Here is a 15,205-nt window from a genome sequence, read left to right on the forward strand (position 1 = left end):
CCTTCCTTAGATACAGGGCCCAAAACTGCTCACAATATTCCAAATGTGGTCTGACCAGAGCCTTGTACAGCCTCAGCAGTACACGTGTACTGTTGTATTCTAGCACTCTTGAAATGACTGCTAGCTTTGTGGCCGCCTTCCTAAATGCCAACTGAACCTGCATGTTAACCTTAAGAGAATCCTGAAGGATTTCACTAGTTGGTGGTCTAAAGATTGCACCTAGCATCCTTTTTATTCCTTGGCTCAAGCCAAATTGATTATTTCTTTGAATTTTCTGAGACACCCTCTTTCAGCAACATCCTCCAGCAGGATGTTAAATGAATATTTTGCATCTGTCTTTTCCAAGGAGGTATATGCTATCCAGACCATGGTGACAGAGGAAGAAACTCTGTCACTAAAATTAATGAAGACAAAGAGTTGGATAGACTGTTGGTACTTCAAGTTGACAAGGCCCCAGGAATGGAGGAGATGCATCCAATGATATCGAATGAAGGGAGTGCAAAACTTGCAGGGACATTGGCTATAACATTTTAGTCTTCCCTGGACTACTGGAAAATTGTAAACCTTAAGGTGTTATTCAAGAAACATTGTAAGGGTTACTAGCTCACATGGAAAAAAGTGAGTTGATTAGGAAGAGCCAGCACAGATTTCTAAGGGGGAATCATATTTAACTAACTTGTTGGAGTTTTTGGAGGGGGGAATAGAAAGGGTTGATGAGGGTAATGTGTTGATGTGGTCTACCTGGGCTTCCAGAAGGCTTTTGATACAGTACCACACAAGAGTTTTGTCAGCAAAGTTATAAATCATGGAATAAAATGGACAGTGGCAATGTGGATATAAAATTGGTTTGAATGATAGGAAACAGAGAGTAATGGTCAATTAATATTTTTCAGGCTGGAAGAAGGTTTGTATGAAATAAGGCGTACAATTCTAAATGGGTACAGGAACAGAGGATTCTGGGAGTATATTTGTACAGACCATTAAAGGTGGCAGAACAGGTTGAGAGAGCAATTAATAAAGCATTCAGTGTTCTCGGCTTTATTAATAGGGCCATACAGTATAAGAGCAAGGAGGTGACCTGAACTTGTACAATACACTTGCTAGGTCTTAGCTGGAATACTGTGGACAGTTCTGGGCTTCATATTATAGGAAGGAGGTGGACACACTGGAGACTGCAGAAACGATTTACAAGAATGATTCCAGGAATGAACTTACTGGAGTTTAGAAGAATGAGAGGTGATCTCATTGAAATATGAAGGTTTCTTAAGTGGAATCCATAGGATAAGTGCTGACAGGATGTTTCCATTCATGGGAAAACCTATGGCCAAGAGCATAATCTCAGAATAAAGGAGCACCAATTTAAAACTGAGATGAGGAGGCCTTTTTCTCTTTCAGAGGGTTGAGAGTCTTTGGAACTCCTTGCCACAGAGATCTTCGGGGGCAGAGTCTTTGCTTTTATTTAAGGCTGAGATAGATAAATTCTTGATCAGGAGCGGTATCAACGGTTAGGGAAAACACACAGGAAAGTGGACATGAGGAACGCTGGATCAGCCATGATCCTATCGAATGGTGGACTGGCTCGAACGGCTAAACAGCCTATTCCTGTTTCTATTTCGTATGGCCTTAATGAGGAATTTCAGTTATGAGAACAGATTAAAGAAGTTGGAACTGTTCTTTTTTGAAAAGCACAGGTTAAGAGGAGATCTGATAGAGGTTTTAAAAATCATGAGCAGGCTGGATCGAGTAGATATGGAGAAACTGTTCCCACTTGTAAAATGAACAAGAACCTGAGGGTACAGATTTAAAGTGATTTGCAAAAGAAACAAATGCAAGGTGAGAAAAATCTTTATTATTCAGTGAGTAGTTAGGGTATGGAATGCACTGCCTGGAAATGTGAGAAAGGCAGGTTCATCTGAGGCATTCAGAATGAAATAATTTGGATCAAAATAATGTGCAGGGTTATGGGGAAAACATAGGCAATGATGCTCATTTGAAGAGCCAGGGCAGACTCATTCAGCCAAATGACATCCTTTTGCAGAATAGCATTTCTGTGACTCTGAAAAGCTTTGAGTTCAAGTCCCACTCTATGACTTGGTGGCTAAGGAAGGTGTGTCCATAATGATGATGGAATAGAATCCCTACAGTGTGGAATCAGGCCATTCAGCCCATTGAGTCTACATCAACCCTCCAGAGAACATCCCACCTAGATCCACCCCATCCTTACAACCCTGCATTTTCCATGGCTAATCCACCAAGCCTGCACATTATGGGCAATTTAGCATGGCCAACCCACCTAACCTGCATATCTTTAGACTCTGGGACGAAACCCATGCAGACACAGGCAGAATATGCAAACTCCACCCAAGGGTGGAATTGAATCCCAGTCCCTGGTGCTGTGAGGCAGCAGTGCTAATCAATGAGCCACAATGCCACCATGATATTAAACAGGTCGAATATTAACTTGTAAATTCTTCCAATGTTCAACAGGTGGTAAGAGCAGAAGAGATTCCTGGTCAGTTGTGTGGTGGGAGAAAAATTGGATATTGGATATTATATGTGATAAATGGAGATTGAGAGAAGAGTGGCAGAATTGAGCAGAGTCATCATGGATCTATGGAAAAGAAATTTCATGTTTGACAAGCTTGTTAGATTTTTTGAGATTGTTACTTGCAGCATCCCTTTTTCACCAAAATTGGAAAGAATTATGAATTTTGCTTCCAATTCTCACCCTGATCTCATCTTTACCTGGTCTATCTCTGACTCATTCCTTTCCTTCCTTGACATCTCTGTTTCCATTTCTGGAATAGGCTGACCACAAATATCCACTACAAACCCACAAACTCCTACAGTTACCTAACTAAACATCCCTCACACCTTGCTGCCTGTAAGAACTTCATCCCATTCTCTCAGTTTCTCTATTTCCATCACATCTGTTCTGAATGTACTACTTTCTGTGGGTGACCTCAAAAAAATGTCTACCTGCTTCCTCAACTAAGGATTCTTACCAGCTTGGTTGACAGGACCCTCAGCTGTGTCTGACACATCTTCTGCACTCTGTTCTCACCACTTCTCTTACTTCCCACAACAGCGATTGGGTTCCCTGGTCCTCACTTACCACTGCACCAGATGCACTTCCAAAGGATCATAAGCCACCATTTGCACCACCTCCAATGAGATGCCATCACCAGACACATACTCCCCTCCCCTCCTTTGTCAGCCCCAAATACACTTTCAGGTAAAGCAGCACTTTACTTGCACTTCACTCAATCTTGTCGACTGCTCAAAATGCTGTCTCTACACTGGGAGACAAAATCCAGACTGGATGACTGCTTTGCGGAACAATTAAGTTTTCTCTGCAAAAATGATCCTGAACTTCCAGTTGCTTGCCACTTCAACACACCAAACTGTTCCCTGGCCAATATTTCTGTCTCAGGTTTGCTGCAGTGCTCCAGTGAGGTGCGATGCAAGCTGGAAGAACAGCATCTCATTTTCTGCGTGGGAACTCTGCAGCCTTCAGGACTCAATATCAAGTTCAATAATTTTAGGGCCTGAACACCTTCTTCTATCTCCATACACCAACCCCACACCTCAGGTCCTGTCATCAATGGACTTCTTTCAGGCTCAGCCAAACCGTTTTCACCTACAAAATGAGCCCCATTAGCAGTTTTTCTTTCTCCCTGGCTTACCAAATCCATTCCTTTGTGTGTCTAACTTTGTCTTTTTCTCTCTGGGTTCCATCTCCACCTATCCCCTTTCCCCACCCTTGCGTTCAGCATTAATACTATCTTTTCCTCACTACCATCAGTTCTGAAGAAAGGTTACTGGATCCAAAATGTTAACTCTGTTTTCTCTCCACAGATCCTGCCAACATGCTGAATTTCTCCAGCAATCTCTGTTTTTATTTTAGATTTCCAGCATCTGCAGTTTTTTGTTTTAACTGAGATCAGTTTGGTGTGGTCGCACCTGGAGTATTATGTAGACTTGCTTCTCCTTATCTCATTAAGAATGAACTCGCCACAGAAGTAGTGCAGTGGAAGTTCACCAGATTAATCCCTGGGACAGGAGGATTGTTTTGTGATGAGTGATTGAGGAAATTGGGCTTGTATTCTCCGTGAGTTTCAAACAGTGAGAGGTGATCTTACTGAAACATAGAAAATTCTTACAGGACATGACGGTGGATGTGAAAAGGATGTTTCCACAGAACGGTGAATCTGGAACCAGGGAACATGATCTCAGAATAAAGGGTAGGAATTTAGGGCTGAGATGAGAAAGAATTTCTTCACTCAGAGTGGTGAGTCTTTGGATTTCTCTACCCCAGTGGACTGTAGAAGCACGTTCATTGAGCACATTCAAGACAGAAATCAATATGTCTGATGGCACGAGAGATTATGGAGACAGTGCAGGAAAAGAGCATTGAGAAGATGATTGACCATGATCTAATTATGCTCAATGGGCTGAATGGCATCCTGTTCCTGCATTCTACCATCATTAGCCATAATTCCATACTGCAGCATGCATGCACAAGTGTATGTCGTCACAACCACTCAACTCCTTGGGGGTGGAGTTGGGGAGCTAGTTAGTTGGCTGGACTGTTGTCAAGGATCAGATTGATGTCAACAGCATGGGGTTTGATCCGCATTCCAACTGGGCTGGATTTAGAGCCTACCTCATTGTCCTACTCACTGTGGAGCTTGTGGCACTATAGGTTTCTCCTGCCTTCATGCAGACAAATCTGCAATAAAACAGAAGCATAGGATACCTTCAGAAGCCGGGTCAGTTTGCTGTCTCTGTAGTTGACATATTGGGATCGATTTGCTCCTTTTTCACTCAGTGCATTGATACAATTGCCCAGAGCCAGCAGGGACCGATTAATGTGGGCTCCTTCCTTCATCCTCTTGCCTGTGTTCTGAGTCTGTTGACAGAGAAAGAAAAAACTGAGCTACCTCTGTGTTTTCCCTTACCATCTTGTTGTTTATCCCACACTGCTCCTTGGCTGTCTCTGTCTTTTTTCTATCAAAATCATCAGATGAATTGAAGACACCATCATCCATTTCTGTTGGATTTGTGTCCTCCCCTCACCTGTTCCTGTTTTGTATCATGGCATTAATTCTTGTGATAGGCTTTGTCCATCCTCTACCAGTGTTGCCAGCATTGACCGTAATTCCATCCCTTATGATTCTTTCCAGCTTTGCCACCAATGGACCTGTATCCTCACTAATACTCACATGATTTTTTTTTTGAAAACCCACACCATCAAATCATCCAATTAAACTACTGAACTGTTAACAATTGACAAGCACTGTCTACCAGGGGAAGTGCAACATCAACAAAAATGGAGGATAGGAAGAGAGAAAGGACAAAATTAGAAATGGAGCTGGAACTGGAGTGGGAAAGAATGTACTCCAGGCCCTGCAATCACTGCGCACCTCTCTTGAACACCAGATGTTCCTTCTCCAAAGTGACAAGCTACAAACATAGCCACAGAAGAGGCAGGCAGTCAGGGATTACAACCTTTAGATGTTATTATTAGTTTGCTTCATGTTTCTCGAAAGCTTTATCTGCTACAAAGTTCTCCTTAAGGCAACTTATTCTACTTGTTTTCCATGCTCCAGTTTCCCATGCAGTGTAATATTTGTTATTATTTACTTTCCAAGCGGAGTAGAACAACATCGCTTCATTGGAGGCCTCACTGATGATGTCACCTAGCACAGTGACGATACGTCTGAACAAAAACAAACCAGCTTGGTGAGCAAGTCAGCAACCTCACTGACAACCTGAGCTACAAATCTTTCCTAAAAACCTTACTTTCTTTCTCTTTGTTTCTGTTATTTTTAACTTCTCTCTCCTCAGAAACTATTTCTATGGAGAATTCCAAAGTATCATTGAATCATAGAATCCCTACGCTATTCCTGTAACCCTGCATTTCCCATGGCTAATCCATCTAGCCTGCACATCCCTAGACACTACAGGACAGTTTAGCATGGCCAATGCACCTAACATCTTGGGACCATGGGAGGAAACCAGAGCACCTGGAGGAAAGCCACGCAGACACAGGGAGAATGCGCAAACTCCACACAGACAATTGCCCAAGGCTGGAATTGAACCTGAGTGCCTGACATTGTGCAGCAGCAAAGCTAACCACTGTACCACCATGCCATCCCATAATAGGGAAAAAACTGTGTCTGTCAGGATTCTTCATAAAGTGCAATAAGCGGGGCATTACCTGATGAATAAATCCATTTCCATAATAAATTCATCATTTTTGTACATTTCTGGACCCTCTCTACATCCTTTTTTGCCCATGGCCACTGATATTCTGAGGCTAAAACTGTTGGTGGCTTTCCTGTATCTTAACCTTCACCATTAACAATACAAGCTGGGCATGAAAACTGCAGACCAGCAGTTGGGATGATGTAATCCCATCTCCCAAGTTGAGTACAGCAGATATTGGTGACAGGGCCTAGAAGATCAAACCTCTTCCCCCCTTTGTCACCTACCCTCTTCCCCCCATTATCATCTACCAACGCCTCTTTTACTATTAGATTAGAGAAGGACACAGGAACACAACTAAATAAACAGATGCTGTGCACCTGGAATTGAACATTTTTTCCAATTACGACATAAAATGCGGTCACTAAATCAAGGTAGCTAAGGAATATGTCAGCATGGGTATGATTCCTGATTACCTGAGATGCTCTCTCAGAACCAGCAAGGTCAATCATAAAGAGACGGCCAACTCGGATCTCTTCTGTAATGTTTTTTAGCCGACTCTTTTGTTTAACAATAACCTGCAGCACTGCGTGGGAGCGGGATGAGGTTTTATTGGCGGCTGTTGGTTCTTGCGTTCGTTGTCTGTTGCCTTTTGTAAGCAACTGCATGATCTGAGGATTACAGAAATAAGCAGTTAATTGTAATCAGGCCTAAGTGTACCACATTTACCTTGAGGTAAATTTTTGCCATCACCTCATCATGATCTCACCCCGACTGATCTTAGTAAGCTGAAAACTGAAGGATTTTACCACAAATGAGCAACACATTTTGCCAGCTTACTACCCAGACTGTAAAGGTGGATGGCATCCCATTGTTGTATGAGGGCAAAACAATTGACATGCCAAGGTTCATGGCCTAGCATCTGGCTGGGTCATGGCCAGCATAAAACTGGGTTTTAGACATTAATCAACTAGAAAATATCCACAGTAAGATTTGGACTTGGAGAATTAGCAAAAATATAGGAAAGGTTTGCAAAAACAAGCCAATTGGTTCAATCACAACATCAGTCTATGCAACTAGTCTGGGGATTATAAATAGGTCAATCAGAGAGCTGTGTAAACATCAATTCAGGCAAGAGAATGTAGAAACACTACACACTGGAGAGGACTTGCATGGACTCTGGCACAAACCTCAAACCATCCTAAAGTGTCTTACAGCTAATAAAACATTTTTCTCCAGTGTGGTCTCTTTCACAATATAGGAATATGCAGATTCAAATCTGCACATAGCTTAAGTCTGGGTGAAAACTTTTCCCCACACTTCTCCCCTAAACTTTCCCCTCTTACCTTAAACATTTACCTTCTTGTAGCTGACCTTTCCACCCTGGGAAACAAAGTCTCTGACTATCCACCCTATCTATGCCTGTCATAATTTTGTAGACCTCTATGAGTGTAGGATTGAGTAAGAATGCTCATCATCTAAACTACTGGACAAGGCCCTGGACTTTTCCAATATCTAAAATACTGGGCAAAATCCTGGACTGATGAAGCTGTAGTAAATACCCAAAACAGCCAGCAGAATGGAGATTTCCGTCTGGGACTACTAGAGCCATAGAGTCATAGAGTAATACAGCATGGGAACAGGCCTTTCGCCCAAACTGGTCCATGCTGCTCACTCAGCGAGATTCAATGGGCTGCATTTGGTCCATATCCCTCTAAATCCTTCCCATCCATGTACCTATCCAAATGTTTTTTAAATGTTGCTATTGTACCTGCTTCAACCACTTTCTCTGGCAGCCAATTCCATATATGCACCACTCTCTGTGTGAAGAAGTTGCTTCTCAGGTCTTAAATCTTTCCCCGCTCGCCTTAAACCTATGCCCTCTAGTTTTCAATTCCCCATTACTGGGAGAAAGACTACATGCATTCATCCCATCTATGCCCCTCATGATCTTGTACACCTCAATAAAGGTCACCCCTCATCTCCTACGTCCCAAGGAATAAAGTCCTATCCTGGCCAACCTCTCCTTATAACTCAGGCCTACTCGTCCTGGCAACATCCTCATAAAACTGGTTTACACATCTTCCAGTTTAACTATGTCTTTCCTATAACAGGCTGACCAAAACTGTACACAATACACTAAGTGCAGCCTCACCAATGACATTTGTTCAGCCTGGAATTCTAATTTACACCTCCATTCTAAAAAAACCATCAACTGACACCAACAACACTCTAGCCCAAGACAGCTTTTACACCTTAGGCAACCCAGCAGAAACAGTTTGGGGCCTACAGAGATACTGGACATTCAACTTCAATTGAAATCCATTCACACATACATTTAACGATCAACAACCCAATTCACTTCAGAAGAAACACCAGAAACACAATGGATCACACAGATTTTGCACAAAGATAAGGGGGCCCACGATCAGTATAATTGCAGACCCTGACCTCACCTGAAAGAGCAATTTTCCAGCAGCTATTTCCAAGAGTGATCCCAGAGAAATTCCAACAGCTAATTCCAGCAGCTATTTTCCAAGAACATTCCAAACAGCTATTTCCAAGAGCAATTTCAAGAACAATCAGAGACCATCCAAGAATGTTCCAAGAGTTTATAGAGTCAGAGATTTCTGAACAAGAGATACCAGACACAGGCCTGTTCTGAACCAGGTGAACCAATGGCAACTGACCATGGCCAGTAGATCCAAGAACTGACAAACTGCAAAAACTAACCAGCCTGATCGACACCACAAGGGCTCAGATAACATCCTGAGCTGAAAACCAGATCCACAAAACCAGCAGAAAATAAAAAAAAAGTACATACCCTATAAATCCACTATGCACCCTACTGCATAAGTGGACCCAAGCCAAACTGAAAAGCCTATGCAATCTGAAGTCTTCATCTAGCCACCAGGTACGGCAAGTGGGAACAGCCAGGTGTATCTCAGAGATAACAAGGTGTAGAGCTGGATGAACACAGCAGGCCAAGCAGCATCAGAGGAGCAGGAAAGCTGACGTTTCGGGCCTAGACCCTTCTTCAGAAATGGTGTATTTGAGAACCGTGTTTTCCTCAGCAATGAGACCCCAAAGTTCCAACCTAGAAACAGGGAGGGAGGGGCGTGTGTTGTCTCAGTGCATTGGAACCCCAAGGGTAAGAAGCCTGATTAAAGTTTCTGTAATTAAAACTGATCTTTTTAGGTCCTAATAGTGTTTAATCTAGCTAATAGTGTATTTAATAGTATTACTGCTCTCTGTATAGTTGATTGTGTCAATTTCCCTGCTTTATTGCATTTACCCATATTTCTTATATTTTACTTACTTTTTGTATTGTAAATAAACTCAGTGATTCTTTTACCCTGAAACACGTGCCTAGTCCCTTCTTCATTTCACATTCCCTAAATAAGTCTACTGTGTCTACGTGTCTACTTCCTTCTCCATATCACATTCCCTACATAAATCCAGTGTCTAGAACCAGGGATCTGGGGGTGATTCAAACCACTTAAAAATCAGAAGATAACTGATTGCAAACCAGAACCCTACATCTTTCCGGCAAAAACAATCCGAGTTTATCCAACCTCTCCTCATAACTAAAACCCTCCAGACCAGGCAACATCCTGGTAAACCTTCTCTGCACCTCTCTGAAGCATCCACGTCCTTCTGGTAGTGTGGTGACCAGAACTGCATGCAATATTGCAAACGTTTCCATATTCCACATGTTCCTAAGTGCCCTTACCTCTCAGCATGTTGAATACGAACGGTTATAAGCTTCAATAAACTTGGTCAGTGATGGAAAAGGTTCACTATACACAACATCCATGCACCCTACATTCCCAAACAATTATCGATGAACTGATGCTCAGGCATGCCTGTCTGCCCCCTCTCCCATAGCCCAGCCCCTTCCCCAGGTTAAATCCTCAGGGTTTAGCCAACTCTTACAAACTGACTTCACTGAAATTCTCCTGCCTGGTAGCCATGGTAACAACTAGGTTAATTCTACCAATCCAATTCTGGCCTCCATTCTCCTGCTCTTGGCTGCTCCACCAATCACATATCCTGTTTCTGGAGGAGCAGTTAGTGTGGGAGAGAGGCAGGCTGTGATTGGCTGAGCTGGAGGAACCTTGTGTAAGACAGGGTCTAGAATTGACCTTATACAGAGTGAGAGAAAAGAGACAAGGGGTGAAAGACAACATTTCAAACAGGAAAAGAGAGGCAGGAGAAAGTGAGAAAGGCAGTGCTAGATTTAGTCAGTTATAGGTAAGGGCCTCATACAAGAGACCCCTAAATGTGAAATAAAAAACTACATTTCAAATTTTGCATAATTGAGTTGAAAAATAAAGGAGACACAGAAAAAAAAACTCTTCCAAAAACGAACATTTCCATTCTGATATGACAAGACCATACTTACATTACTACAGAATTATTATATATTTAGAACATAGAATCCCTATAGTGTGGAAGCAGGCCATTCAGCCCATTGAGTCCATACTGTCTGAAGAGCATCCCACCTAGACCCACACTCCCACCCTATCCTGTGACCCTGCATTTCCCATGGCGAGCCTGCACATTCCTGGACACTATGGGCCATGTAGCATAGCTAACCCACCCTAACCCACACATCCATGGACACTGTGGGCAATTTAGCATAGCCAATCCACCTAACCTGCACATCTTTCGACTGTGGGAGGAAACCAGAGCACCCAGAGGAAACCCACACAGACACGGGGACAATGTGCAAACTACACACAAGACAGTCACCTGAGACTGGAATCCCCAGGTCCTTGGTGCTGTGGGGCAGCACTGCTAACCACTGAGCCATCATGCAGCCCTATTATGTTATTATTATATATAAAACTATATATTGTCTTTATTATGCTTATTGTACAGAACAGTCCCTCTTGGATATTAAGCATGTCCAGAAGATGAAAGTTTTGATTTATTCTCAGCCCCTATTCCAGCAGTGCAGTGTAGTACAGTACTCAGGTAGGCTCCAAGCTCATGTGTGTCTCACTGATGGGCTGCAGCACTAGACAGGTCGAAAACACTTCCCTCAACCTCCGACAGTCACATAATCCATTTAATCATTTCAGTGACTAAATAAAAGCCCCTTATAAGACCATTTCTAGCCAATCATAAATATAAACATTTTTTTTAATTTTAAACTGTCTTTGTTCTGAAAAATAAATTTACTTTCTAAAATCTAATAAAGCATGAAAAACATTCTTTATCCTTGAAATAGGGAAAATATAGAATATATTATTTAAATGTATGTATTGCCTTTTTTACATGTATTTTACCTATAAGTATAAAGGATTAAGTTCAGAGAATTTGTCTGAGACTTATTTCTCTCATTATTAACAGAGATGGCTGCTAAAAATGAAGGGAACTTTTGAAAGTGATGTCAGGAGAGATAACAGAAGGAGTAGCTTGACAGATGTTAAAAACAATGTCCAAGCACCGATAGCTATTTCATTGTCACAATCATCAAAAGAGTCAGCCAGGCCTAACACATCCACAAACTTCAACCCTTTCCATGAGGATCGATGATTCAGGTATGAATGTGACTGCCGCATCTGGAAATATCCCTGAGCCTGAAAACCCAGCTGAAGAAAGTAGACACACAATGTCTCTTGACAAAGGATACATCTTATTCAGGATACAGTGGGGATCCTCAGAGCATTAACACTGGAACAACCATCTAACAATGAAGCCAGAGGGATCCAGCACACCTACATCTATGGACTCCCTAAGGTAATCAAGTCAGGGGTCCCCCTCAGACCCATTGTCTCACTACCAGGCACACCAACATATAGACTGGCCAAAGAACTACAATAGAAACTGAAATACTGAGTTGACAACACTACCCACTCCATCCACTCCTCCCAAGAATTCCTCAACATCATCAAGGACGTCAGAATAAGAGAGAACGAGATAATGATATCCTTCAACATAACAGAACTATTCACATCCATAAACATTGACCTAGCCAAAGAGACAATTGCCACACTGTTGGACGAATCAGGAAGTCAGGCACCCCACGACACCAACAGCATCAACAAGGACAGCACCTGAAACTGCTGGATCTGTACCTCACAACCCACTTCCTCTTCAACGACTGTATATTTAAACAAATCAATGGAACACCAATGGGATCCCCAATATAAGGACTGATTGTAGAAGCAGTAATGCAAACGTTAGAACGTTCAGCGCTCCCCACTATTCAACCCAAACTCTGGGTGCACTATGTAGATGATACCTTCACGATTATCAAAAGCACAAGACTAGAAGAAACCCACTGACACATGAACAACATCCTTATCAGAATTAAATTCACAAAAGAAGAGAACAATAACCGATTTCCCTTCCTAGACTTAATGGTAGAACGTAAGAAGAACGGGGAACTCCAGACTAGCGTATACAGAAAGACCACACATAGGGATCAGATACTTAATTACACCAGAAACCACTCCAACACCCATAGCTGCATCAGGACATTATTCAAATGAGCCACAACACACTGCAGCAATCCTGAAGTGTGCAAAGCAGAACAGGAGCACTCATATGGAGTTTTTAAAAGGAATGGATACCGAAAAAGCACAATCCACCATTACCTCTGCGACAGACCACAACAAAAAGACACAACAAAGCCAGACACACTAGTCACCCTACTGTACATCAGAGACATATCAGAGATGACCATCAGACACCTAGGTATAAGAGTAGCCCACAAACTAACAACCACCCTGCGACATCTACTGACGAACATAAAGGATGCTATATTCACAGCTAATAAAACTAATGTGATATACAAAAGACCATGTAAGGACTGTGAGAAATATTACATAGGCCAATTGGAAGAAAACTGACAATAAGGATACACAAAGACCAACCAGCTACCAAGAGACACGACCTATTCTCACTGACCTGAATACACACAGACAAAGGAGGGCACAATGTCGACTGGGACAACACATCCATCATAGCACGAGTCAAACAGAGACATGCCAGGGAATTCCTGGAGACTTGGCATTCCAACCAGAACTCCATCAACAAACTCATTGAACTGGACCCAATATACAAATCACTGGAAAACAGAACCAGAGGTAATGCCAACCACCCCAGCAAACCGAGGCATATAAATAACAAGCGGGACAGAACACCAACACTTCACTGGAGGCACACTGGCGATGTTACCGAGCAGGGTGACGAAATGCCAGCAATCAAACACACTGGCTCAGCGAGCAAGTCTACAACCTCATCCATCTAACAAATCAAAGCAGTCTTTCAAAAGCCAGATTAGATATTGTTCAAAGTGTCCATGTCAGTTAATGAACATTAACGGTGCAAATACAAATCAGGACTGGTCAGCATATGCTCCAATATCTGGTTGTGCTTACTGTTTGTCTGCAAACTCTTCTTTACATTATGGGCAGCAGTAACTAGTGCTGGTGATAATGCCTGGGAAAATCCCGTTGGAATTGTGAAAACTCCTGAAAAGCTTTACATATAGATTTGATGAGAAGATGTGGGTTAACCACGGATTCACAGCTAGAGAACAGAAGAAAAAGGAACAAGAGTACTGGAGTCCTGTGCATGATCGCATTTTTCACAGCCGAGTACACATGAGCAGATAGTGAACTAATATTTAGGAGAAACAATGAAGAATTTGACAGGAACATTCTTGGCTTGGCAGAAGTTATTGTTAGTTTTTACCCATTTCTTGGTAACCATACAAAACATTTGGAAGCAATTGATCTGGGAAGCCTTCAAGTTGTCTTTGGAATTTAGAAAAATGAGAAGGGATTGATTGAAATGTATAAAATTGTTACAGGACTGGGCAGTATGGATGCAGGGATAATGTTTCCCCTACCAAGGGCTGCACAGCAAGTGGTCTTTGTCTCAGGATACATGGTCGCCAATTTCAGACTAGGATGAGGAGAGATATCTTCACTCAGAGGGTGCTCTTATGTGCAGGACATTTGCTGAATTTGCTGACAGAGCTGCAGTTAATTGCTATTGAGATGATGCAGAACATGCAATAAATATTCACATTCTTCTCTGCCTCCACAAAATGCTGGAAAGTACTCAAATTATTTTTCAGCCCTGATTTCACCACACCAAAACATGATCTCTCTGACACTAGCTGGAAAGCACATGCAAAGTTGGCTTAGGCATAACAAATATTTCTTGATGTCCTTACTCATCTTCATACTGATGACAATGAAAAAGGTGATATGAGAAGTTGGCATTTCTCAGGAGAAATGAAGGAATTGGAGTTTGTGTTCATGTAAGAACTTTTGGAATAATTTATTAGATCAGTTCCACAAAGCCAGCGAGACCCTAGAGGAGGCACATATAGTGCTTAGTACATGTAGAGCATTACATGTTCATCGCTAACTACTTGAACAAAACCCAAGAAAGTTTTGATGAAATTGAACTCAAAGCTAGAGAAAAGCCTGCCTGATATAGTACATGTGTCAATAAAGGGACAGATTGAGAAAGACAGAAGGTAGTGATGGTGATGCACATAATCCTGGTGAAACACTATCCCCAAGAGACATGTTTTGAATGAAATCCTTTATTCTTATGATGGTTACACTTAAAATGAACTTGAAAATCATAATCAAAAATGTTGCAAGCAATTTTACATTCCTGATTGATTTAAGTGCTTCAGATAAACAATTGTGTGAGGTGGGAAGCTCCTTTTGTAAATTTACCCTGATAATGTTGATGTTTGACCTTAGTGAACAAACAAAACATTTCCAAACTTACAATTAGGAGTTATTCAGATAAAGAACATTTATGTCATCTTGACCAATATTAAGCCATCTTCCAACATGCGGTTCAATCAGCTTTTCCTAATGTTGAAGAGCAATTGCGGCTGTTTTTGAGGCGAACAGTTATAGATCTCCCTGTCCTCTGCAGTAAAAGCCACTTTAAGCCTGAAGAAAGAGACAACAAGGTGCAAGGCTGGATGAACACAGCAGGCCAAGCAGCA

The 15,205-nt window shown here is 42.0% G+C and overlaps 1 protein-coding gene across 1 annotated transcript in view; it reads right to left on the bottom strand.

The window, feature by feature from the left end:
* Nucleotides 1-15,205, bottom strand: part of LOC109910406 (kinesin-like protein KIF19) — a 247,157-nt gene that overhangs the window by 173,543 nt on the left and 58,409 nt on the right. The window contains exons 6-7 of the mRNA XM_048609643.1: nt 6,687-6,881; nt 4,760-4,912 (exon numbers count right to left, since the gene is read on the bottom strand). Coding sequence (XP_048465600.1) covers nt 4,760-4,912; nt 6,687-6,881 — 348 coding nt within the window. The remainder of the gene's footprint in view (nt 1-4,759; nt 4,913-6,686; nt 6,882-15,205) is intronic.

This window comes from Rhincodon typus, chromosome 21 (genome assembly GCF_021869965.1).
Source record: "Rhincodon typus isolate 14 chromosome 21, sRhiTyp1.1, whole genome shotgun sequence".
NCBI classification, from domain to species: domain Eukaryota; kingdom Metazoa; phylum Chordata; class Chondrichthyes; order Orectolobiformes; family Rhincodontidae; genus Rhincodon; species Rhincodon typus.